The following is a 25,953-nucleotide window of genomic DNA, read 5'->3' as shown; positions in this document are numbered from 1 at the left end:
GGTGAAACACCATGCACTGGTAACAAGAAAAACCACTGTTTGACAGTTTTAGATCGACATTACAAACAAGTTGGTGTGGACATTAGAAAAGGACGCAAAATACAATGGAATGATTTTGAAACGGTCAAAACCCTTGCAAATGAGGCTGGCATTATCTGTACTAAGTTGGTAATGAATGAGGGCACAAAAGAAACGCCGACTAATTAAGATTGATAACTTAGAGTCACAATCGTGATTATAATGGCAAACTCAATATACGGTCATGACGTTTGCAAAGTTAACACTTCGCCTCGTCATTTGCATCGGCAGTTGTTAGCTGCCAGTGAAAAATAATCAGTCAAAAATTACTTTGTCTATTGACGAAGACCTTGCTCGCAGTAATTTTATGGTTCTATTTTTACATTTCCGGCAAATATTCTAGAATACAGTTGACAACAAAGTGTGGGAATGATACTTGGTTTAATTATACGACCACTCTGTATTAAACCTTGCTACTTCTGGAGTAGCCTGTTAACAGGCTCGGGCTGGAAGGGTCTGACTGCGCCTGGAAGGGCCGAGATGGAACTGGCGGGGAGTGAAGTGGCCGAGGGGGCAATGGTGTGGGGGGATTGGAATGCAGCCATGGCACCCAGCATGAATCAGTCATCAAGAGAAATGTCAAGACTTAGTTTCTAAGTAAATTTAGGATAAACGCATAGAAGATAATTTTCCTGCCCAGCGCTTTGAAAATGCTTTCCATGAGAGACCTCTCTCGATTCAATTCAAGACGGTTACGGTAGTTCCGGAAAAGCAGCTTCCTTTGCCGGGGACTTGTACACTCTAGTAAATATTACACTGCGCTTTCGAAATCAAATATACTCAAAAATTTGCTCCGGGATTTTCGAAGCGAAAGTTCTAACAAACGGGGAACAAATATTTTAGCTGTCCTGCGCTTTGAAATACCTTTTGAGAGAGATGTTTTTGGCTTCAATCCGTTCAGTACTTTCCGAGAAACGACTTTCGAGCAGGTTAGAATAAAACTCTTGGCGCTTTGTGTTAATCATTCATGCAGGGAATGACACGACTGTTATTTCAACTTCGCAGAAGTAAAAGAATAATAATTTTCCCGACCAGCGCTTTGAAAATGATGTCCAAAAAGACATTTCGCAATGCAAACAGTTCGGTAGCTCAATACAAACGTATTTTCTTTTCCTTTTAACCCGTTGGATTTTCAATTTCGGGTTTAGATGGACTCGACGCGTTGACCGTTGGACGTTGTCTCGCGGCTCCAAGATCATGGGACCGAGCGCGCGGGGATATGTTTTCTTGGATCATAATCTTTTGCTTTAACTTTGAAATTGTGAGTCCATAAGTAAAATAGAAAGTAATACATGGGCGCGCGTAGATATGGAATTTCTTTTTAGTGTTGTACTCGTTATATAAAGTTGAACATGAGAAAAGAAATTTAATAATAAATAATAAATAAAAGACTTTACATTTCACAATCTACAATTCACATCTACCAGGAGCCGTAATCGATTATGGCTCTTGCATCTACAAGCAACCATGTATTATTTTGTTTATTTATAAACATACTACGACGTTTTTGACGATTTTCCGAAGATTCCCCAAAAGTTTTCCGAAGGCCGCACGAAATTTACCGAACATTTTCGGAAAGTTTCCGGAGATTTCCGAAAATAATCAAAGATTGCGTCAGGAGGATCCGAGGATTTTTCGATCATACACCAACAACTTTAAGTATAGAGAGACATGAACATTATGTCATCGAGCAATATCATCACAGTGAAAAATAATCGTAATTTTACGTGTAAAATTACGGTTTCTCTTAGTGCTGGAAATCCTTGTAAAACACCGCAGTTCATATAATAAAAGTCAATTTAACACAAAGAAAACTACAGACTTACTACTTTTTTAAAACTCTTTTAACTGGCAAATTTCCTCAAAAAATGCTGTTTTTTACCGTTAACTCGGTTGTTTTGGACCTTTGGTTTTTTTGTTGGCCTGATACGATTTTTTTCTTGCCCTTTTCCTTTTCTTTTTCTCGCCCGTTTTGCTCTTACTAGCTTTTGCTCTTCATATCCTTTCTGCCAGCCGTGAAAAGTTCGGTGTTGATTATGTTTAAAGTCTAGAAATGGACGTTTTCACATTTTTTTTTTCATTAGCTACGTCAGAATGCGGTTGATATCCAAAACGGACAGTTGTGCGAGGTGTAAACTGCCTGTTTACATTCGATACTTTTCATGGGCCAAGTCGACACTACAAATTTGAAATCGAACGAATGTTCTCCTCAATCAAAACTGACCGTTGACTTAAGAAATTTGATCCGTGAAATTTCAGTAAAACAGATTAGGCTGCTCGAAAAAATTGTCAACTGTAAAACGCCATCCAAGATTTAATGTGCAGGTGTAAATAGCCATACAGGCATATGCGCGTGGTGAAAGTAAATCAAGCGGAACTCAGTTGATATCTCGTGCAGTTATTTATTGATTAAACAAAACATCCCCTTAATCCACAGACTCTAGGTGCTTGTACATTTTAGCTTACAATCTAATGAAGCATTTTCTAATGTGGACAAAAGTCAGCTTAATTCTTCAAAGTCACTTCTTATTAACCAGTTAAAAATGAACAAAGCGAAAATACTGAAACCAAGAAATAATAAAAATGAACTTGTTTTCAAGGCTCCCTTAGATGAAGAGAGCGTAGACATCGCAGCAGACTCGCCCTCCGTTATCTCCCTCGGTGTGACTCGCGAGATCTTCACCGTACCACAAGCGTAACTCTTCACCGGAAGTCATCGAACGAGGGTGGCTGAAAAACGACAGGATAATCTCTGGAGATTGTGAGTCGTACCCAGGAATTGTCGTCCATAGACTGGAATCTGGGACTAGCTGACTCGCTGGCAGAATGATGTGATTACTCGAGGTTGTTATGGCAACGGAAATCTTCTCTTTAATGCCCCCATGGTGAGCACAGCCCCAGTAAGACCAGTGGATTTTATATCGAGTGTCACAGGACAGGTACCCGTACAGGTGCACCAGTTTTAGAGCGCCCACGTTGCCACCACCAGGCGGAATATAAAACCTGCCAAACTGGTTATCTCTCGCGCCAAAACACACTGGTCCGGAATTCAGTTTGCGCCAACGATCTGAAGGAAAAAAATCATCATAAATATAACGATTTTCAGGTTTACACTAGATTAAGTTAGGACTAGCAGTAACTCATTCGCCACAAGCCTGTTTTAGTAAGCTATGACATTTAATCTGCGTAGATACATTTACATTGACTTTCGTACAATAAAATAATTCTAAGCACGTAAGTTGTGTCAGATTATTTTAAAAACTTGCAAGTGAAAGCAGGGGCCGAAGAGCTCGTTTTTGATTGAGCTAAACAGGGACTTAACGATAAATTTCGATAGGAGTTTTTAATTTGCCATTCTAAGGCCAATGACTGAGGTAACTGAATGAAATGGTATAAGATGGTGGAAAAAATCGCAAGATCACTTTCAAAAATTCCTTTTAAATTTTCGTGTTTGGAAGCTCGACCTTGAAACCTGAACATGTAAGTAAATGCTAACTAAGCTAATACCTCTAGTTAATGCAAGTAGTTTCATGTAGTTTCATTCTTATAGACTTAATCTAGTGCATTGCATGTGAGTTGCCAATTTGTCCCTCATCTCATTTTCCTGTTTCTAACTCTAACCACAACGTTTCTTATAATGTTGTAAATTGCAAACTGTCCAGTATTGTAAGATAAACGTGAGATTTTTCGTCTCTGAGGTTGTGGCAATTAACTTGAAACTCAAAAATAAACACTGAAAAACTCATGTGTTCAAAACTGATGAAAACTCACTAAAGCGAAACAATTAATTAACGTACAAGTTGCGAAGCACACTCAGAGGCATTCAGTATCATTAGGACGCCTTATAATTATCTGGCGAAAGACTAAAGTTGCTGAGAGAAGCATTCGGTGGTACAAACCTTAGTTGAACGAGCTGAAGCGCATTGTACACAGTTAGCGAGCTGTATTTCAGGCAATTAGCCATGTACAGGAAAGTAAGTATGTCCGGATCCTACGCGTCTCAATGAAGAAATTCTTCTAAACGATGTTTATTTTGACTGTTAAAGCACTGTGCAACCAGCGTTGAAACTACTCTTTCTTCGTATAGCAAACTGTCTCGTGCCTTCAAAGAAGCGTTAGCGCCCGGTATGGTCGGTCGGCGGTGAGTTTATTTTGCAATAATAATTCGCTCGGTTTTCAGCCGCCGAGTTCCCTTTTCATCGTTTTGCCTACCGAATTTGGCTGTTAGCAGAACGAGATCTATCAGGAATCGCGGCGAACAAACAAAAAAAATAATACACAATGCAAGCAAACGTACCTGTTTTATGGCCAGACCCCTTTTGATCGTTCTGTGGGAGTCTCGCGGCCATCGCGCCAAGAAAGGCAACGGATAAGAACATCAGACAGAGCTTCATGGTTAGAATTTACGTCTCTTGTCAGTAGTGTGTCTCGCTTCAAGTTCTGTCACTCGACAGAGAAACTGAACTTCACTGAGCATTATTAAGCCACATTCGGTTCATGTTGGAACAAGATCTTGGATCAAAGAAATTGTTTATTCATAAATGTATACTGACACAATGCACTTGAATGAAAAACAGTAAAATGAGTCATCAGATAGAACGGACGTTTTTATAGACTTGGCTGGCCGGTTTTGGTTTAACGAGAGGGACTTGTGGTCTTAAATATGCCCCAGCGAGGCGCATACACAGATGAAAGCTGACACAAAGCTGTTGTAAAGCTGTTGTACGATGTATCCGCATCATGCTTTGCTTCGTTTGTGTGGCTGATAAATCATGCAACAGTGAAGACGCTGTTCAATCTTTATCGGGGGGGAGACTATCCCTTACATGGGCTATTTCACGGTATGTGCGGCCCCAGAGCGTATGGTTTTTCAGCCGTTTTGATCAGAAATAGGGCAAGGAGTTTAGCCATTTTGCTCTCAAATAGGGTATGGTTTTTGCACTCTAGTCTTGAATCGGCTATGCTTGTTAGAGGAAGCTACTTTTTTATCATTATCGATAAAACCATCAACAAAAGCCCTTCACAGTGCCTTTAACATCGGTCTGAACTAGGGAACTCATCATAAGGGAGGTCTGAAATAGTGTTTGATTGAAAGGTCAGGTCCTAAACAGGCTATCGAATTTTTGGTCAGGTCATAAATAGGGTAGGAAAAATCTCAGATTTTGGTTGTAAATGGGGTAAGCGTTTTGCGAAGCGGGCCGCACACCCCCATCTATTTTTTCTAGGAATACGTATACCCCCCTGGATCTTTATTAAGTTTTAAATTAAATTAGCCTGAGGGTGTTACACTTTGCTCTTGATGCAAACCGACTTTACATAGCTAATTGATTTGACCATAATTACTTTAAAAATGGTCGTGTTTTTTTTAAAATACATCTGGCCTAAATCATAATCCAGATAAATTATGCGTTTCGTAGATCTTATATTTGAAACGTGTAGAGCGAAAAACGAAATGAATTGAGTGAAATAAATGGTGTGACTTCATAACTGCTTAGTGTGAATATTAAAGAAACCCTCGTGTAGTCGACCATAATTGCAAAACAATTGTCAACAATATATTGTCAAGATCTAATCTAAAAATAATGTGGTCTTGTAATATTTAATTTCACAAGACTCTAAGAAAACGCCCTAAATATTTTCTATCGATCGAGTTTTAAAAAGAAAAATTAAAAATACCGGATTAAGCGTAAACTTTCTAAAAGGACATTTTTATACCCCATGTTAAACCTGATTAAAAGTGTTTCAACAAAACAAGGTTAAAATCTAGTTGCTCGTATATACCGTGCAAACCCGACAATTTAACAAGATAAAAATGTTAGCAAAGGGGTTTGAAATTTGTCTTCTTAAAATGACTGCAAAGCTTAATTAGCAAATTAGCAAACTTATTTAAATCTGATTTAGTTACATGTAAACTATTGTAGTTTAGTTGATGTGAATGAGACGTAACACGCTTTGTTAAAAAGCACTCAAGTTAATGCTGACGAGCAGTGGTGAAAGCAGTCTCATAGGAGAATAAGCACTCAGTTTTACCGCACAGCCCGAGTTTATTCAATAAAGTTACTGAAAGCCGAGCTCAGAATAAGAAATTCCATTTTTTTTTTCCCTTTAGAATGTCGTTCCTTTTGCTTTAGCGCGCGCAGAGAACTTAATTACAGCAGATGAAGTCGTTATGACATAACAGAGAATTTATGAACTATGAATAACGATTAAACTTGTCTTGGTTATATTTTTGGTCTGTTGGAAATCAAAATCAGAAAAATGCAGTGTATGGGCACAAGTTACGAGGGATGTGAACTGAATGGAAGGTAGGGGAAAATATACGCAAAAATGTTTTTTCATTGCTAAAACATCCAATTAGGGAACCAAAACTTGTTGTGATAGATGAATTATGACTTTGAAAACTATTTTTGGATGAGGATCTCAGTTTGGTTAACCGTTCGCCGTAAAACGGGCCAAAAATTTAGCCGTTTGGGGAAAACACCAGAAAATTTCAACCATTATCCGTAATGAAATATTTACCGTGAAACACTTTTAGCCACGAAAGTGAAAGTCTCGAGATCTATTGTCAAAACTTGTCAAAACAATGGTAATTAGTTTTTACAATTTCTGTGAAACGTAAGTAAAATAAATTAACCGTTAGCCGTAAAAGCTAAAATGCGTTAACCGTTAGCCGTAAAATTCACCACCCCATTTACAACCTCCTCTGTGGGGGATCGCCTTTTCTTTCTTTCATGGTTCCTCCTCTCTTCTCTGTTATTCACAAGAACATCTTATTCCATCAGCACGTAATATAAATTATTTTTAACGTAAACTGTGAAATATTGCAAATTATCACTCACAAATTTGCCAAGCTATTTTCAAGAAAACGTCTAATAACATAGTATTTCTGGATGAGACCAAAGGCGTTTTCTTGCAGTAGCTGTTTACAAAATAGATCGTGTCCTTAATCAGTACGTGTTGTTATGTTGCAACATACTGCGTTGTTAATCATTTTTGCTAGCCTTCGGTGTTTAATATAATATATAAGGTCAAGAGAAGATGAGGTCCAACATTAGAGACAGAAAACTATTGCAACATATCACCTATTTTCAAAGGGATACCACCTTATTCTTTTTATAAGAAATACGTTTTGCCGTGTCTTCTTATGCACGTTAATAAATGTGATTTGTTTTTCAAAACAGAATGGATGACCCGGACGCCATTTATACCTTCCCAAGCTACTTTGCGAGCGAATACCACGGTGGCTTTCAAGATGGCATGTAAGTTGTCCAATAATTAACAATTATATTGGACGAGGTTGAGCAAAATATCGTGATTTGCCAGTGGCGAGCAGCCTTCGGCTTTGGCAAATAATTGATCTGCGAGACATTTTGCAATAACCAAGTTCAATAATTGTTTTGTTATTCGATCACCATGTTTGTTTTCATTTTTAAATCACTCTCTGGCAGCTCAGGGAAGCAAACTACCATTTTTCACGCAAGAGCGTGGTTTCAATTACGCATGAGCAGAATATTATTTGCAGCAAAACCCATTTGATTAGACGGTACTTCGCACGAGCAGACCATTATTTTTAGACAGTTAGTTACAGGTCACGTGCTGGGCTCTCTGTCAATGGAAGAAAGAACAAACTGCATTGTATGGTGATATGGCTTTTTCGCTTATTTTTTCAGTTTATTTCTCTCTCTCCTTCAGATTTCTACTTTTTGACAGAAAAAAGGCAAGAAGACTTGCTTCTCCCCGCCCCCCCCCCCCCAAAAATAAATAAATAAAAAATCGGGGGTGTCCTGCAATGGACTGAGCATGACATGAATGCCGGGAGAATACCAAAACTCCTTGTCACCTCATGCTGTGGATCATGGCAACCCAACTTAGCTGATTTAGCCAGAACTTAGGTGTGCCCACTTTGGTCGTTTCTTGATACCACGTGATAAAAACAAGGACGTCATACGTTCACAGCTACATTTGCTGCTGTTGTGTAACACAGTGAAAGTTTGTTTCCATCTATTGGGAACACAAATTTTGTTAATTTTAATTTGTGTGATTCAAAATCATGCTGGAAAATAAAAAATAAGATCAAGGGCTGATTGTTCAAAAAGTAATAAGAACAAGAAATTACTGACCACGAGGGATATTTGCATATTCTTCCAAAATGACACTAGCCTTTAGACGAGTAAAATTTGGAAGAATTCCTAAATATTACGAGTAGTGTAAATTCTCAATTGTTCGAGCTTTCATACAAATACTCATAATTAAGAATGAACGATAATTAAATTGGCCTGCTCTCATCCAATTACAATAAAGTAATTTTCTTAGTCATAGAATAATAATAAAAATTAACAACGGAATACATAAAGTATTATTTGATATTTTGCATAAAGCACAATTTTTTATACGCTTATTTTGTCAGGTTTCAAGGGGAAGGAAAGTTAAAGTTCCCAGGAGGCGTAAACTACATCGGAAAATTTGAAAAAGGCAAGGCAGTTGAAGTAAGTATCTGGATGGGCAGTTTTCATATAAAAGTATAAACGAGATGCTTTTTAAGGGAACTCTTAAAGCTCTGCTGGCGTGGGTCGATTTTATTTTTTACCCTAATGTTCCACGAAAAGCAATTCCGTTTAGGCCTGTCCATATTGTGCTCTTTAAATGCTGGAAAGTCGCTCACTAGAATGCCAAGAAGTTGCTAAAAAAAAAAAAAAAATTAGAAAGTTAACTCCCATCTCGTTTGAATGAACATAAAAGGACAGATTACTGAAGGAAACAGCTATTAGAATTGTGGACACTTACGTTTGATATTGCTGAGATAGAACATAGTTATTAACACTTTCGGAATTGTGGAAACTTACGTTTGCTATTGTTGAGATAGAACATAGTGCCAAAGATCAACGGCCAATGATAAATGAGATCATTTGTTTACCAGTATTTGTTTTTACTCGGAATGTGAGAATTTTTCTCTCCACCGATAAGCAACTTTTAAATTAACAATAAGATAAGGGATCTTTGTGACGTGTTTTTACGTAAGTTATGAACTTTTTTTTTCCCTCCGTAGGGATACTTTGAATTTGCAGACGGGCTTCGAATGGAAATGGACATCTGGAATTACTGCGATGGCGACGTCGACAGAGTTTTCAAATCTGAGGATGAAAATGGAATAAAACCGGCTGGTAGTTTAATCTCATTAAATTTACTCTTCTAATCTGCAATACATCGCCTTTTTTAGCAACCGGTCCATATTACAGCGAAAAAACAAAACGCTTCCCTCCACCCTCCCCCTCAGTTCTGACATTTGACCAGTATATGTCCATACTGATGACGTAACTCTACAGAACTTGATTTTGTTTTAACCTCGTTCCCAGGGTCCGGGGAATGAGGCTAGAATTTGCCTCCCCCGGATCAGTCGTTGCGTGCAATGGTTTCGACTTTCACGGTACTGAGTTAGTAAGTATGCGAACGTAGACTGATTTCCGGTCTCTTGCTTTCGACTGCGTGAAATATCGACAGGCAAAAGCAGGGCATTTGCGACGTTCTGGTTCAAATTCAGACGTCTTTATAGAGCTGGAAATGAATTCACAAGAGCCCCAAAATATAGAGCGAGGGCGACGGAGGGGGGGGGGGTGGGTACGGGGAGGGGGTAGGTGGGAAGGGTGAGGTAGATTTTTCCCTTGATCCCTTGAAATTTTATCTTTTCTCCCTTGTTCCCTATTGATAAATTCCATTGCATGTTCTCTAAAAGGTTTTGTCAAAGTTCCCTTTATTAGTAGAGATATCCCTTGTTCCCTCAAATTAATCCCAAAAATATCCCATGTTCCCTTGAGATAACTGGTCTGTGTTCCCTCGTCCCCCCAAATCCCTGGGAACCCCTCAAAAATACAGCAAATCATTTAAAGGAGTTTCTTTGTTACAAGGTCGATCTCAACTGACCAATCAGGATCCACCTCAGACCATACCGGAAGGAATGTACGACTGTGGTGATGGGTTTTATGACCCTGTCACAAGGAAGGTTGCTAACTATGACTTCGTCTTTTTACGCAACACTGGTAAGTTGAAACGCGCTGCATGAGAAAGCATAGGTAAAGAATATGTTCCAATCCTCAAAGAAAGCAGATGTGCCGCTTCATTGCCGGAGCGGTTTTTGCTTTGATCGTTTCGCCCCCAAGAAGTCGATTAGCCCTAGCCATGCTGGTCGGTAAGCCCCCAATCCATTAGCCCCCTTTGATGAGAAATAGACAGTGTTTTCGACTTTCTGGTTGGAGGCTGAGCGGTTGATTGATTGACTGATTGATTGATTGATCGACTTGAAGACTAAACGACCAAATACCATATCATTAAGCAACTGAGAACTCACCGGCAGTGCAATCTGCACTCCTGGGTGAAAATTGGGCTCGGTTATCACCGCTCTCGCGGGTTCGGTTCCCGGAGTTTTTCTCCGAGAGGAAGGGGTTCCTTTCCCGAACAGCAGCTGGTAAACGAGCCAAGGTGAAGAGAGGAAAAGACGTTTCTTGCCCAAGACTACAATTCAATGTCCCCCGACAGCGCTTCGAGCCTGAACCGCTCGATCCAGTATCCAACCCATTCACCACATACCGATGGTTAAACTAGTGCAGACTCCAGACTTGCAGCCGTTTCAAAGTATTTACCTGTGTCTTGTTACCATTAGCTGGTGTAAACGAGGTAACCTTGGCGTTATTTCGGCTAACAGAAAGAGCGGAAATTTTGTGAATTGTTCTTGATTTTTTCATGGTTGATCAGAAAACTGCAAAACTGCAATATGAGAAGTAATCTAAAGATCAGATTGGGAAGACTTATAGAAAGCACTTCAAAAACAAGACAAAGTCTTTTCTCAGTTCCGCTTATTCTCATATAAAAGTAATCTAAGCTAATGAAAGTTAATAGCTATAATTCGTCGGGTAAATGAAAATTAGAACGCCGTATTTGTTGTTTCATAGATGAAAAAGAACACAACTGGATTATAAACCATTGCAGGAAGGCCTGGGACGAGCCAGTCGGCACAAGAAAAATCCACTAGCACGCATGCGTCAATGATATGTGCTAAGAGACAAATTAAGAAAACAATAAAATTTACTTTGGACGAGTTAGGCATCAATTTATTCAACCAAGGCATTGTCTTATTTCATTAGAACATTTGCACAAATATTTAACCGCATTTTTATTTGTTTTTGTTTTTCATTTTTTAACTGAATGCAAATAGACATTACCGCCTAAGTCGTTCATTTATTCCACTAGTTATTCTCGATTTGACTCAAAATTAAGATATTTGTGATAACAAGGCGATGCGTTTGCTGTTGATAAACACGACATCTCTCTTCTTCCCGCCCCCTGGAGCGAGAGACAGGCCGAGAAGAGAGACCATGGCAACGAAATAACCCGTTGGCTTTCGTAAAGCAAATTTACTTTGAATAATTGTTGGAGTTTGTACTAAGTTGCTTGCATTGGATGGTAAACTTTCAGAGCTTTTCACATTCGTATGGAGCTAGTCAGATCATAAACTAAGACCCTGAAATGTCATGCTACAACTTGATGGATTGGAAAACATTCAGCTGCGAATTTGGACCCGAAATACAGCAAGGGTAGACCACTCTGTCTCACGTCTGACCGGTATCCGGCCAGTACTTTCGTAAAAAAACGCTTCAGACGGCCCAGGAAGGCGAAAAAACACCACACGAGCCGATTAACGTTCTATTCAACTTTATTGGGATAGTCAGAGCAAGATGAAATTTAGATATGCAATTTTTAGAGCTTTATTCATAACCCTAATAGATTCTGTTTGTTTCATATAAACAATTATTAGTAATAGTGATTGGACGGAGTGGAGTACAATTCAGGGAGTAATCGCGCGAGTAATTTCAAAATCGGACGAGCGCGAAGCACGAGGCCGATTTGAAATTACAAGCACATTTGAAATTACAAGCACATTTACAGGTAGACTAGATATGAATACACCATTTTGCTAATGCTAGCTCCAGTCCCTTGTGGGGGCAAAATTTGATCTAATTAAATGAGGCCATTTTTGGCCGAGTGATCACTTCTTGCCCCCACGAGGGAATGGAACTAGGAAATATTTGCATTCGCAAAATGGCCTTTTGACTGAGGCTATTAGTAACTGGACCGAGTGGAGTACAATACAGGGAGTAATTGGGCGAGTAATTTCAAAATCGGACGAACGCGCAGTGCAAGGCCGATTTAAATTTACCAGCACGATTAGCCCCCCCTAAACTGTACGTCACGAGGTCCAGTTACTAATTAATCGTATCAATAACAAATTTCAAGATTAAAAAAGTCTTTTGAGAACTTCTTTACAGCAAAAAGTCAGTAATGTTTTCCATAAATTGTCAAAACTATAGGGAACATGAAGGAAGCCACTGAAGCTCACGTAATTGACGTGCGAATAGCGAAGGTATGCAATTACAAGAAGCCGAAATCAGATAATTGTAACTGGACACCCCCGTGATCGTGAACCCACGTGACAAATAGGCGTGCGGAGAACCAATCACAATCGAGAATTTTGCTATAGATATGATTAATAGTATTATTTAGTTCCTTCAAAGATCACAACTTGTCTATGACTTATCTTCAGCCGATCAATCAGGCCTGGATTTTAACATTTTCTACCCTAACATTCCTCCTACATTATACAAACAATGCTGGTAGCATGCACTGTATGTTCCCACTTTTCTACAACGCTTCATGTATGGTTAAATTCTGTCTACCAATCTGCATAAATTATAACCCATTTTTAATAATTACTTGACATCGAATTACATGTAAATTCATAACTAAACTGTTACTTTCCCTTTCAAATTTTGAAATTAGAATTATCAAGTCTTGATAATTCTAATTTCAAAATTTTCTTCTATAATGCATCTGGCAAATTAGATCTTATTTTACAAATTGTTTTACAATCTATGTTACAACAGTACTGAACACATTCAATAATTAATTGTATAGAAAATTGTCCTAAAATGCACAGAATTGACTTTCACTCAGTGTAGTGGAATGAATTATAAAAGAACTAGAATTAGAGTATACTAAGTGAATATTAGATCATCAGTAAGTAATTAGAGTACTCTTAGAGCACTTCAATCTGTAATTTGAAATTTATCAAATTTTACCCCCAAAAAATTCACTTCCCATTGGGCAAGTGACAGATAGAATACAATACCCTGACCAAAAAAAATCTACAAGCTCCATTACTATAATCTTTGCACATTGAATTAACAGCAACCTTTGTTTTCTTTCTGTATCCATCATGCGGGTAGACTACGAGTAGTCCCTCTTTTGCCTGGTCCATTGAGTGAGACTGTAAATAAACTGCAAGGAAAACTGGCAGTGGGAGGAATAAATGGCCATTTTTTTCTGGTGGTTTTCTTGCGTGTCATGCACGATGGACCAAGCGAAGGAGGGACCACTGGACAGGTAGCATTTTACATTGGTGTATAACACAGAACATGTGAAAAAACAAACTAAGTAAACGCCATTAACTGTACAGCAAAACTGCAGCAATAACAGATAAAGCACCCGCAACAAACAAAACACTTGGAACAAAATCAAATAAATACACTGAAATAATACTAGATAGAACAATGGCGCAAGATGTCGCAAATCCTTTAGTTATACATGAGGCATACTTTAAGATTAGTGAGACAATAATACCACCAGCAGATGCAAACAGTATAACCAGACAAACTACAATGTCATATCCATAAAAGAATCCCATCCTAGAAATTTCAACCCCATCTTGGTAAATGACACCTATTAACCCTAAAAACATTCCAAAAGTGTACAGTTGGGCATTTGAGATCCAAAATGAAGTCCTTCTCTGTTTCTTGAAGATTTTCTCCATGTAAACACCCGCAAATCCCGACACTAAGGAAGCGGCAAGAACTGCAGTCATACCAAGAGGCACAGATTGTTCTTTTTTTGTATTATCACTGTCTGTTAGTAAACTTGTGGTTACTGAAGTGTGTGAATCAATTTGAACCATGGTGACACCCACAGATAAAAGAATCAAAGACACCCATTTTATTCTTGTTAGCTGTTTGTTGAGCAAAGCAATGGAGAAGATTGCAGTGGTAAGGATTTTAAGCTGGTTGGTGATCTGAAAAAGATATAAAAATTGAAACTGTTAGTAATTGATTTAAGTGGTGCACTATATACAGTGTACTGCATATGTAGTCTAAACACTTTTTAAATAAGATAATTTCATGTTAAAACACTGTGAATGCTTTCATGTCACCTTTTCTAATTACTTGTTTCCTCACATCCTTATTTCCAGCTATAAATATGCCCTGCCGTTATTTGTAATTTATTCATAATTTGACAATGATGACATGAAGTTGTCAAAACACCATGTTGCTCAATTTTCATTAATCTTAAAGCTTAAATATTTTTTGAAATCTTTTCTTATTAGAGGTTTTCTGACTTCATAAAGTTACACAATTATACATAATGTACATGTACAATGCACACCTTTAAGTATCTTAAGGAATACCTCATGGTTTGCCTGTCTTGAATAGTTAAGCTGGCAAATTTTCAAGTTTGTCATTGGTAATCCATGTTAATCTTCTCCATCCTTAACCATCCTTGTTCCTTTATGGTTTATTATTATCTCTTCAAATGGTGTTTTTCTATCTGAGCGAACGACTAATTTTCAGGTTTCCTTCAATTCAAAAGTTATTTTGTACATGGCCAAGATAACTCAAAATGCCATGACTGAACTAGGAACAATATACATTGACTTTTTCCCAGACTCTTTTTATGCCCTCCACAGGTTGCTAGGCAATATACCTAGTAGATAGATTAAACTGCTTTAAAAATGACTTGTAAGGGAATATGAAATAACTGCACTGTACAAGTAGATCTAGAACTGATGAACAGCAAAGTGCTTTGATTAAGAAAAGTGATCATGACTCAGACCCGTATCACAGTTTACAACTGGTACGGACACATATATCACAAACAGCAGTATTAAGAGACTCCTTAATAAGATTTTTTTACACAAAAACTTCTACAAGGCTCACAGTCAGAATCTCTATGACAAAACTGTCATGACAACATTGTAAATCAAAAATGTCTTTCTTGTCAGTTCAAACACTAAAAAAAAGTTATTTTCTGGGTCAGAAAGAAATTCTACCTTCAGCAGGATTTCATTTAGATGGGTGCCAGGTATCCCATGGATTCCTATTTGCTACAGATTCAAAGCTATAAAAATACACGTTATATGCTTAAATACATTTTGCCCAATGCTAAAGACTCTAGGAGGGTAGTGCCGTAGGCCCCGAGGAAACTTTTGGATGCCCACTCTTCAAACTTAGCTGTAAGCCTTATGTGTGCTGGTGTGCTGACACTGGCAGATAAAGCAACTTACAACTGTTCCACAAAAACAAACAAACCTGAGGAAAAAAAAAATCAAAATGAACCACACACCTGAAAAGTTGTTGATTCCAGATGCGTCATTGCAACATAAACAAGGTTATTCTGTATGACGTATAACACAGATGGAACAGAGAGCTTGATAGTAGCCATAGGATTTGTGAACAAATTGTTGATAAGAAATAAAACAAAGTCTCTTAGATTTCCACACTGAAAAAAAATCACCACCAGTGTTACCAAGAGCTTGACAACTTCTGCTAGGAACACAGCAGTAGAGGAGAAATACATTTTGTTTGGTCTTGTTCTAGAGTAGCGAAGCAGTGAAAAGTAACATGTCGCCTGGAGTGTTAGGACAACAAATATGATGGTCCTAAATAATGCTGAAGAAGTAAATGGTGTAGTTTCTGAAATGCAATCATGAAAGCAGTAATGTAAGTTTTTCCATTTGGCACTGTACAATGTACATCTGAGGCCATTGCAGAGTTACCCAGGCCACTATTAAAGGGACACAGTCAGCTGGCGCACATGTGTATTAGATACCATTTTGTAGCTAATTTGCACATTACAAAGACGCGATCCATACTGTTTTCAACCAAATATGATAAAGATAATATCACAGGATGAGCTAAAGCACACTCAAAACCAGGTTTTTCAGTAAATGATTCAAAATCAAGCAAAATACTGCAAAGACTGAAGCAGATTTCTACATGTACTTTGATTTCAAGTTGAGGTGAACTTTTTTCATTTGAAGTGAGAAAAACTAGTGTCCAGGTCAGTGCAGTCCCAAAGCTGACTGTGTCCCTTTAAGTCTACCATCATCCATTGATTTTATATGCCTCAGTGGTATCAAATTTCACATCACATCACACAAAAAATCATCACCTTTACTGTATATTTTAATAATATATAGCAAAAAAACTTGTGATACTGTGGGAGTTAAATGTGGGTGTTCAAAGATGCTTATTATCATTCTTGATATATTTTGTTCCATTTCTTATTTCTGCTACTAGGGGAAGGGGGATTTGATCGCCTGGCTATATTTTAAAATTATATTTTTAAGCCTACTGTATGACCCGGCCCAATATAAGGTAAAACATTTGAAAACCCTAATTTTTTCGCCTGGAGGATGGGCACTTGATCAACCGTAAATTAAACAACAGAAATTCCCGGGGTGGGTGGATTTCGTATTTCGCAATTCATGTGATCGCCACATCAAATGATACAGCGATCAGAAAATTGGGAGGGAAATGAAATGAACGAAGAGGCCGGCAATCTTCTTCTTTGGGGAAAACACCAGGTACTATACGCACCACTGACCTTCTCAAACCCGAGAACCAGCGATTTCTTTCAGTTACATGTAAAATCGTGAAAAATTTATAGGTGTACAATTGTAAATTTGCATCAAAATATATGTACTGTAAGCTTACTGTATGTTTATGCGCCATTTGAACTGAACGTAACAGGATTCGGTGACGTGGCGGACGGAAACTGCATACACCTTAAGATTAATTAAGCTGATATAACATTCCTAAACCTACCTTTATCTTTTTCTTGGACATGATTTCGTGAGTTTTGCTTCATGGATGTAAGATTTTCACCAGGAGCTGAAAATGCGCAGTAGGTGCCTTGCTCAACATTGCTAGGATCCCATTTCCGGTTCGCGTTGGAATTCGCTGACAGCGTTGTACTTGAAAATAACGCTCGAGTACTCATTTGTACACTTGAAAGATTTACTGAGCTACTTCAGTAAGCTAGCAATGCAATATAAATATCTTAATGTCTCCCTCCTTTTAGCTCAATATTTCTAGCGTGTATTGTCATCCCCGTTTCATCATGTGATCCGCAGGCGCCGCTTAATCCAGCGGTATTCGCTAGGAAAAATATTTCCCGGCATTCATCACTTTCTGAATCTTTTCAAGATGGCGGCCGGTAAGTCGACAAATAGAGGGTCCTTTGTGTTTTTAAAAGAATCTGCTTTTGTTTTTTTTTTTCAATTTAAATCTAACTTCTGTTTTGATGTTTTTTCATTGCATTGACGTATTTTCAATATATTGTATCATTTTATGAAGTCAAATATCAGTGAAAATTATTATCGATATTCGTTTTGCCGGCATCGCAAGTTGTTTTTCTTTTTTTGCCGGTACGGTAAGCCTCAGGACTCAGAGATCAGTTCGGGAATTTTCTTACCACATGTTCGTGTATTCCAATCAAATGTAACAACCACCTGTTTATAAAGATCTTTGGCTTAATATATTTGTATGCATCCTGCGAAATCGGAACCAGCTCGCAGTTCATGGTCGACTAAAATCGTCCCTAACAGTTCAATTCCCAAGCCGAGCTTTGTAGCATACACTTGTAAAATCTACTCTCTTGCCTCTTTAGCTACTTTTGTACACGTGTAAATAGCCCCAGGGAGACAAAATGTTGAGTTATTGTGCCTTAATACAATGTCCTTTAAGTTAATAAATTTAGTCATTATTTATTTCTCATTTAAATGGGATGTGTCGAAAACGAAGACCCTAAAACGAAGACTGAAGACCTAAGACCCTGTGGTCTAAAACGAAGACCCACCGGTCTAAAACGAAGACCCACCGGTCTAAAAACGAAGACCCACTGGTCTAAAACGAAGACCCTGTGGTCTAAAACGAAGACCCACTGGTCTAAAACGAAGACCCACTGGACTAAAACGAAGACTCACCGGTCTAAAACGAAGACCCACTGGTCTAAAACGAAGACCCACCGGTCTAAAACGAAGACCCACCGGTCTAAAACCTTTTTTTCTTCAGGAAAGACTATACACTAGGCTATATTACTTTCGTTTTTGTAACGCATAAATTAAAATGTCATCTGAGCGTGCGGCAAACTTGACAGTTGCTTTGTCTCAGTTGGTACAACGTGTCAAATTGTGTAACGCAGTGAAATTCCAACAGTATAGAAATATACGTTTTAGTGACGATTTTAGTATAATTTGTCATCACCAATATTCTATTTTTCAAATGCATATGAGCAAATTATGATGAGGTGACTTCATTACTTTGCTTTACTGTACTTATCATATAAAGGCGCAAAGGTCCACTGTGTGTGACTCGCAAATTTATTCACCACGTGCTACAAGAATTTGATTTTCCCAGGAAAATTACGTTATCACTCTCACATGCATCCCTCACTTCTGTAGCGCATAAATTAAATGTCATCTGAGCGCGCGACAAACTTGACAGTTACTTTATCTCAGCCGGTACAACGCGTGTCAAATTTTGTAACGCAATTAAATTTCAACAGTATAGAAATATACGTTTCAAATTTAAGAGCCTGTTTTGTAAAAAGTCAAAGTAATAAGATTTTTTGTTTGTATGATGAGACTAAAATGAAATTTTCAAGTTTGGTGTATGACACTTTTGACATATATCAAAACCGCAACAGTTCTGTAACTGTTGTTTGTTTTTACACTTGGCCAATATATCATAAATTACAAATATTGGTGACGAAACAAAATCGTCACTAAAATGTATATTTTTTTTCTGTTGGAATTTAATTGCGTTACACAATTTGACACATTGTACCGATTGAGATAAATTATCTATCAAGTTTGTCGCGCGCTCAGATGACATTTTAATTTATGAGCTACAAAAATGACAGCAATTTAGCCTACAATCTTCGACAGAATAAAAAGGAACAATTAACCCCCTTCCCCCCCCAAAGCAATGATGAAGGCGCGATGGAGCAAAAACGCGCCATTTTGGCATCAATGAAATGGAGGGAGGGAGGGGGAGGGGTGGTCCAGGTGTTCCATTTACTATTTTGTCCAAGATTGTAGTGTATAGTATTTCCCTGAAGAATGTGAGAGTGATAACGTAATTTTCCTGGGAAAATCAAATTCTTGTAGCACGTGGTGAATAAATTTGCGAGTCACGCACAGTGGACCTTTGCGCCTTTATATGATAAGTACAGTAAAGCAAAGTAATGAAGTCACCTCATCATAATTTGCTCATATGCATCTGAAAAACAGAATATTGGTGATGACAAATTATACTAAAATCGTCACTAAAATGTATATTTCTATACTGTTGGAATTTCACTGCGTTACACAATTTGACACGTTGTACCGAATGAGATAAAGCAACTGTCAAGTTTGCCGCGTGCTCAGATGACATTTTAATTTATGCGCTACAAAAACGAAAGCAATTTAGCCTAGTGTATAGTCTTTCCTGAAGAAAAAAAAGGTTTTAGACCGGTGGGTCTTCGTTTTAGACCAGTGGGTCTTCATTTTAGACCGGTGGGTCTTCGTTTTAGACCAGTGGGTCTTCGTTTTAGACCAGTGGGTCTCCGTTTTAAACCAGTGGGTCTTCGTTTTAGACCAGTGGGTCTTCGTTTTAGACCAGTGGGTCTTCGTTTTAGACCAGTGGGTCTTTGTTTTAGACCAGTGGGTCTTTGTTTTAGACCAGTGGGTCTTTGTTTGAGACCGGTGGGTCTTTGTTTTAGACCGGTGGGTCTTCGTTTTAGACCACAGGGTCTTAGGTCTTCGGTCTTCGTTTTTGGGTCTTCGTTTTTGACACATCCTATTTAAATGATTGCTAAATAAATCTAATTGTGCATTGTTATACACTGTATAAACAACAGCGTCCATTTGGTGCGAAAATATGCTCAGATATTTTTCTGTGGGCATTATCTGTTCAGAGAAGCAAACTGTTGTCCGAGAGCATAGCTTAAGGAAAACTGTGAGCTTTGAGGAACAGGGAATGTCCAAGGATGAATATCCAAGCATGTTTTTGTGCCAAATGTTGGCCATTGTGTTTATTATCCTTCAAATATTTATCTTGACACAAAAATTGAGAAATATCAGTCAGGTGTTCCCTTGTTTTAACTGGAGCAATTATTCACTCATGTGATGCATGAATTTAGACCAATCACATGCGAGCGAAAATATTTGATGGATTATAAACATCAGTATTTTGTAGAGATGTTATATGTAGTTTCTGAAAATTTACAGATTTCTATTTTATTCTATTTGTTTTGTTTTGTTTTGTTTTTTCAAAAAATTAAAAGCAGGTGGCCAACTTGGCATTAAGGCATGGAGCCTTATCATCCTCACAGTCCAGAATGCATCACTCATTCTAACAATGCGATACACACGGACACTGCCAGGAGACATGTACTTTGCCAGTACAGCAGTGATGATCACAGAGATTGTTAAGGTTTTTTCGTCAATGGTTGTTTTACTGGGCGAGAAACAAAGTGTAGCTGAGTGGCTCAAGTTCTTATACTCTATCACAATTGGTCACCCTCTAGATATGGTCAAGATGCTTGTACCTGCTTGCATTTACACTGTTCAAAATAACCTGCTGTATGTAGCTGTTTCCAATTTGGATGCTGCAACGTATCAGGTACATTCGTGACCAGTATTATTGGTTCAGCTCATTCATTCCAGAACCAGAAGTGTTACACGTACTTAATGTAAGTCAGTCTTTGTGCATGCCTTGGGAGGCATAGCGAAAAAGTGTGGCTTAGGGGTTGAGGGTGTCGGATTTGTGATCTGGAGGTATTGAGCTGAAATCGTCGTCCCTGCCACTAGATGGATCTGTGTTTGGTGGTCTTAGGACTTCATTCTTTATAAATAGCCCACTGGTCAGCCTCCCACCAGTTGGGATTTTTACTGCATGTATTAATTTTATAACCTTCAATCTCCTTAAATTTGATTGATTTGATATACCAAAATCTAACCATTCTTTATTGCTAAAATCAACACTTAAATTACATATATTAAATGAAATTATTGCCAAACATAAATTTAATTATATGACATGATTTTTGGAGTAATTGCATTTGAAAACAACTGTAGTCATTAACTGATAACATGGCAAAGCCGAGTACATTTTCAGTATAGATTGTGGCAGTTTTCTGTGAATTTCCTTTTTTAGAACAGTTCTTGGGTATGTTGCTTGACACAACTTTCATCCTTTCATTCTCTTTTTCGTTCTTCCCTTTGATAAAGTACTCTTACATGTATTGTAATAGTAATACTGCTTTCAGAGGACTGCTCCTCATCAGCCAGAAATTATTTGTTCACTTCCTGCTTGTTAAGTACATGAGCCTGCAAATGCGGACGGATTTCCTTGTGGGGCCAGTAACTGAACTCAGATTTAACGTAGGTTAAGAAAATACATGTACAGCTGGTAATGGTCACATTTCATAGCGAAAGCACTAGTACCACAAAGGCCAGAAAGAAACCAATGCTTTCTCATTTGAAAGTGGGAACAAAGTCTTAATCTGTGGCATAACAGTTTGTACTTGTAGTTGTTCACATGGACAAGGTGCGAACGTGAGTTGATGTTGTTGTCGTTTTCTTGTGAAAATGTTACTAAGTAGTATTCTGTTTTGGTTGCAGCTGTGGGCAAGTGACAGGTAGCAGAATAGAAACCATTATGCCCACAAAATAATCTTGAATTGCTCTGCTTGTGAGACCAGTATTAATTAGTTTGTATTCGTCTTTCAACATCAAACTTGATTCATTATTGTACATACATGTACAATTATAAGTTTAAGTTTAAGTTTAAGTTTAATAATACTTTGTCATGCTAGTACAAGTAAATAAATCACAGAAATTGCAAAAGTACATGACAGTCTGGAGAATGATTGGGGGAAACTAAATCCCCATACAAAGAATATTCTCTGATATTAAACATTCCAAAAAAAATTAAGAAGTGAAATGTAAAATTTAAGTGCGGCCCAAAACTAGCCTAATTATATTGCATACTAAACTAATTTGACACTAAAAATTATGAAATAAGATTTAAATACGGCTCAAAGCTAACCTAATTAAATTGCATACATGTCACTCACGAGTTACACATGATTTAAAATTGACACAAATGATCTAATAGATAGAATTTAAAACTGCTTAATGAAGGTGCATGCATAATGTTCGATGGAATATCGTTCCAGTCAGCTATGTAGCGATTAAAAAAAAAAAAAATGAATATTTAAAGTAATTTGTACCTGTCTTCTTTGGTCTTATCTTAAAATTATGGCTCCTATGCATTTTCGCTAATACATTAAAATCAAAAAACATATGAGGATCTATGTCCCAGTGTCCGAAAATAATCTTGTACATCTGCACCAAGCAGATAAACTTCCTTCGTAACTCAAACGAAAGCCATTTCAGGACCCCAATTCTCTCCAGATATTCTTTCTCTGATCCACAAATGACTTGAGTGGCTCGCCTCTGTATCGACTCAGTCTATACTTTTAATGTGTTTCACTAAATATGGATTTCAGACCTGACAACTATATTCCAAAATTGGATGTACTTAAGTCCAGCCAGACACCAAGGTGCCTTCAATTTTGAAAACTCTTTTCCAGGACACACAGTACCTACTATATAGTTACTGTTGTTTACGGCGTCTGCATTTACTTGCATGTAGAGCGGTTATCAACTGAGTGTCGTAAAACCAAAACCAAGTAATCACGCTAGCAAATCATAAAGGACACAGAATACAGTGAACCAATCAAAACTCAGTTTTAAGTAAATACATGTAGCTGTTGATGTGAAGTGCAGGACAACATGTGTGATTGAGTCATGATTGGTTTTGGTTTTATTGCTGATTGAATGAAAAATTGGTGCAAGTTTTGCTAAACCAATTGTGTAGTGCAGTTATGAAAAACTGATTACTTTTACTTGAATGAAAACAGGACTAATGGATTATATTACTTTACCTAACTGTCTGACAGTAAATTGTGCTGCAATTTATTACAAAGTACATGTACCACAACATTACTTTAACTGTAGTATTGTAAATTTGATTTAATATATGGTCTCAAGTCATGTGACCAATCTCACAAACCTTACATTACAGTCTGATGGCTGTATCGTTAATTTGAAGTTCTTGTAGGATCTTATTTGTATCACCAGAAGTTTCTCAAATAAAATTATAAAGAACAATATAATAATAATAATAATAATAATAATAATAATAATAATAATAATAATGATAATGATAATGATAATTTATTAATTTATATTGCACTTTTTATAGTTTTATAGTTTTTAATGTTTGTAAAATGTTCAGAAGTGTTCGTCTGGCCTTTCGGAACAATTTTGGAAAATCTTCAGAAATCTTCGGAAAGTGATCGGACATCTTCAGAAAATGGTCAAAAACGTCATCATTGTTATGTTTATATAATAAACAATATTACATGCCCGCTTGTAGATACGAATTTTATCTTCTCGTGTTCAATTCCATATCTCACTCTTTCGCTGCACTCACTCATGAGATATCGAGTTGAACACTTGAAGATAAAATTCATATCCATGTGTGGGCATGTAATATCCTCTATTTACTTAATACATTGTATTGTTTATACTTTTATTGTAATTTCCTTCAACAGGTGTCTTATCAGCTGAAGATTCTGATGACAGCTCTGTTCTCAGTTGCCATGTTGAAGAAGTCCATCGGCAAGGTTCAGTGGCTGTCTCTGTTCATGTTGTTCGTTGGTGTGTCTGTGGTTCAGTTGCAGCCTGTTGATGGTCCTGTGGCACAGAGTCCTGAAGAGACTCTCCCGACACAGAACCCTTTGTCCCAAACACAGAATCGATTGTTGGGTCTTTGCGCTGTTGTGGCTTCAAGTATGTGCTCTGGATTTGCAGGTCAGTTGAACGTTGATTGTGTGTGTGTTAATTTTAAATGGAAGATGAGCATTTAAAAATGTGATTAATGAACAGCAACTAGTGATGAACAGTCATGAATAAAGGGAAATAGTCATGGTTAACCAGGTTTTTACTTAGCAGTTTGGTTAGCTTAAAAAAGCACTCTGATCACCATTTAAGTGCTGATTCCACAACAGCTACATGTAGCTCTCCATTGAAATTATTTTTGGCATTATGAGAATGACTAGACAAGTGCACAGTGTTTTTACTGCTTGTGAAGTGTAACCCTTACAATTCTTGAGGGCTGACCACTGTGGCTGTCCTCTCTGCAGAGGCCTCTTTCATGCTGCCTTGACCATGTAGGCTGGTGGTTCAGAGGGTGGGAAGAGTGCTATTGAGGCTGATTTATTATACATCCAAAAAACATGAAACAACTTTGTAAGACTTGAAAAGTTGGAATTGTGCCCTACAATGACCTTGAAAAGTCCTGAACGTTTTTAGGGCAAAAAAACAGTGTGAACCCTGTCAGCTTGATAGGTGTCCTGTGTTATGTATGTTGTATGCCCTATATGCTAATGCAGAGCAGCATCACTAGTAAGTTGTAAGATATGCTTTCTGGTAGATTATCGATTCCCAAGCGAAAATAATTAATGGAGTGAGATGTTAACAGGAATTGGGTTTCACATAGCAATTTTACCTGTATTTATTTTTCTCCATTTTTCAAATCTTTCTCAACAAACCTGTTGCTGTATTTAACAAAGGGAGGTGATTCAAGTCTAATCAAGAGATAAATATGACATTGTTGAACATTCAAGTGATCGACCTTGTTTTTTATCATTCAGGTGTTTACTTTGAAAAGACCCTCAAAGGCACTCATACTCCTCTCTGGGCAAGGAACTTCCAGCTCGCCACATTTGGCGTCATCATTGGCACAGTTGGCATGTACATAAACGACGGAGACAAGATTAAAGAAAAAGGCGTTCTATTTGGATACCACAAACTTGTCTGGGCAATTATTGCAATGCAGGCTTTTGGTGGGCTCCTGGTGGGTGTGGTCATTAAGTACGCTGATAATATCCTCAAGGGATTTGCGGCAGCAGTTGCTATTGTGATTTCTTGTGTAATGTCTGTTTATTTATTCAGCTTCAAACTTAGTGTGCCATTTGTCTCTGGGGCTGGTTTGGTGATGCTAGCAACATATTTGTATGGGATGGCTAAAACACCAGTTTATGGTGATCAACAAAGTGTTGTGAATGGTATTAGCAAAAGAAAGCCAGAGTGATGAGACAAATGTGGAAAATTATGTATCATTGTAGGAAACCACTTTAATATATTCACATGCAACAATCAGATGTTATATGACCAAATCTTCCTTAATTAAAAAGGGATGTTTTTATTTTGAAACATGCATAGTTGTCAGAGATTTATTTCAATACTAGCCAAGCCAAGGCCAACTTCATGTGTGAACTTGCATACTTTGGAAATTTGAGATTAGAAGGATTTCTATGGATGGGTGCTAAATTGGGATAACACAAGGAAAGATGACCATGATAACCGGGGGTACTCTACAAAGTTTTGTATCGTGGGGTCTCTGCCCCGAGGTCCATCCCCTTACCTTTCTGAATACCACTTTGACAAACAAGGTACCCCTTTCATTTGCCTTTTATTGAACAAAGGAACCTCTTTCACATATTCACTTAAGAACCCTGCATTTCTTTTCTAAACCCTTGGAATGAACCCTTAGAAGAGATGTTGACCAAAAAAACAAGTATCATTTATTCAGTTCCTGTTCACGATAAACCTATGAGGGATATATTTGTTTACAAACATTGTTTTTGTTATTTAAG

General features: G+C 37.7%; 4 protein-coding genes across 4 annotated transcripts; 2 read left to right on the top strand and 2 right to left on the bottom strand.

The window, feature by feature from the left end:
• Positions 1–1,634: 1,634 nt before the first annotated feature.
• LOC145503205 (uncharacterized) lies at positions 1,635–4,613 on the bottom strand. The gene is made up of 2 exons (XM_081482666.1): positions 4,376–4,613; positions 1,635–3,145 (listed from the first exon to the last, which is right to left on the bottom strand). Exons 1-2 carry the CDS (start codon positions 4,470–4,472, stop codon positions 2,685–2,687), a joined length of 558 nt encoding a protein of 185 aa, XP_081338792.1. The 5' UTR covers positions 4,473–4,613; the 3' UTR covers positions 1,635–2,684.
• Positions 4,614–9,125: 4,512 nt separating this feature from the next.
• LOC145460497 (MORN repeat-containing protein 5-like) lies at positions 9,126–11,255 on the top strand. The gene is made up of 3 exons (XM_081445334.1): positions 9,126–9,239; positions 9,981–10,112; positions 11,022–11,255. Exons 1-3 carry the CDS (start codon positions 9,155–9,157, stop codon positions 11,099–11,101), a joined length of 297 nt encoding a protein of 98 aa, XP_081301460.1. The 5' UTR covers positions 9,126–9,154; the 3' UTR covers positions 11,102–11,255.
• A 179-nt stretch (positions 11,256–11,434) lies between these two features.
• Positions 11,435–17,286, bottom strand: LOC145503073 (UDP-N-acetylglucosamine transporter-like). Its single transcript, XM_081482495.1, has 3 exons — positions 17,004–17,286; positions 15,520–15,869; positions 11,435–14,191 (listed from the first exon to the last, which is right to left on the bottom strand). Exons 1-3 carry the CDS (start codon positions 17,176–17,178, stop codon positions 13,571–13,573), a joined length of 1,146 nt encoding a protein of 381 aa, XP_081338621.1. The 5' UTR covers positions 17,179–17,286; the 3' UTR covers positions 11,435–13,570.
• Positions 17,287–17,381: 95 nt separating this feature from the next.
• LOC145502416 (UDP-galactose translocator-like) lies at positions 17,382–25,807 on the top strand. Its single transcript, XM_081481745.1, has 4 exons — positions 17,382–17,394; positions 20,509–20,846; positions 23,848–24,106; positions 24,949–25,807. The coding sequence occupies exons 1-4, from the start codon at positions 17,385–17,387 to the stop codon at positions 25,386–25,388; spliced, it is 1,047 nt and encodes a 348-aa protein (XP_081337871.1). The 5' UTR covers positions 17,382–17,384; the 3' UTR covers positions 25,389–25,807.
• The last annotated feature ends 146 nt before the right edge of the window (positions 25,808–25,953 follow it).

Source organism: Orbicella franksi, chromosome 11 (assembly GCF_964199315.1).
Source record: "Orbicella franksi chromosome 11, jaOrbFran1.1, whole genome shotgun sequence".
Classification (NCBI taxonomy): domain Eukaryota; kingdom Metazoa; phylum Cnidaria; class Anthozoa; order Scleractinia; family Merulinidae; genus Orbicella; species Orbicella franksi.
This window is presented reverse-complemented; position numbering and strand designations above follow the sequence as displayed.

Coding starts and splice junctions, on each gene's coding strand:
- LOC145503205 (XM_081482666.1), bottom strand. CDS start 4,472: ATGAAGCTCTGTCTGATGTTCTTATCCGTTGCCTTTCTTGGCGCGATG. Junction 3,146..4,375: donor GGGGTCTGGCCATAAAACAG/GTACGTTTGCTT, acceptor TTTTTCCTTCAG/ATCGTTGGCGCAAACTGAAT.
- LOC145460497 (XM_081445334.1), top strand. CDS start 9,155: ATGGAAATGGACATCTGGAATTACTGCGATGGCGACGTCGACAGAGTT. Junction 9,240..9,980: donor AAATGGAATAAAACCGGCTG/GTAGTTTAATCT, acceptor CTTTGTTACAAG/GTCGATCTCAACTGACCAAT. Junction 10,113..11,021: donor CGTCTTTTTACGCAACACTG/GTAAGTTGAAAC, acceptor GTTGTTTCATAG/ATGAAAAAGAACACAACTGG.
- LOC145502416 (XM_081481745.1), top strand. Junction 20,847..23,847: donor TGGATGCTGCAACGTATCAG/GTACATTCGTGA, acceptor TTCCTTCAACAG/GTGTCTTATCAGCTGAAGAT. Junction 24,107..24,948: donor TATGTGCTCTGGATTTGCAG/GTCAGTTGAACG, acceptor TTTATCATTCAG/GTGTTTACTTTGAAAAGACC.
- LOC145503073 (XM_081482495.1), bottom strand. CDS start 17,178: ATGAGTACTCGAGCGTTATTTTCAAGTACAACGCTGTCAGCGAATTCC. Junction 15,870..17,003: donor TGTCCAAGAAAAAGATAAAG/GTAGGTTTAGGA, acceptor ATTGCATTTCAG/AAACTACACCATTTACTTCT. Junction 14,192..15,519: donor TGGAATCAACAACTTTTCAG/GTGTGTGGTTCA, acceptor TATCTTTTTCAG/ATCACCAACCAGCTTAAAAT.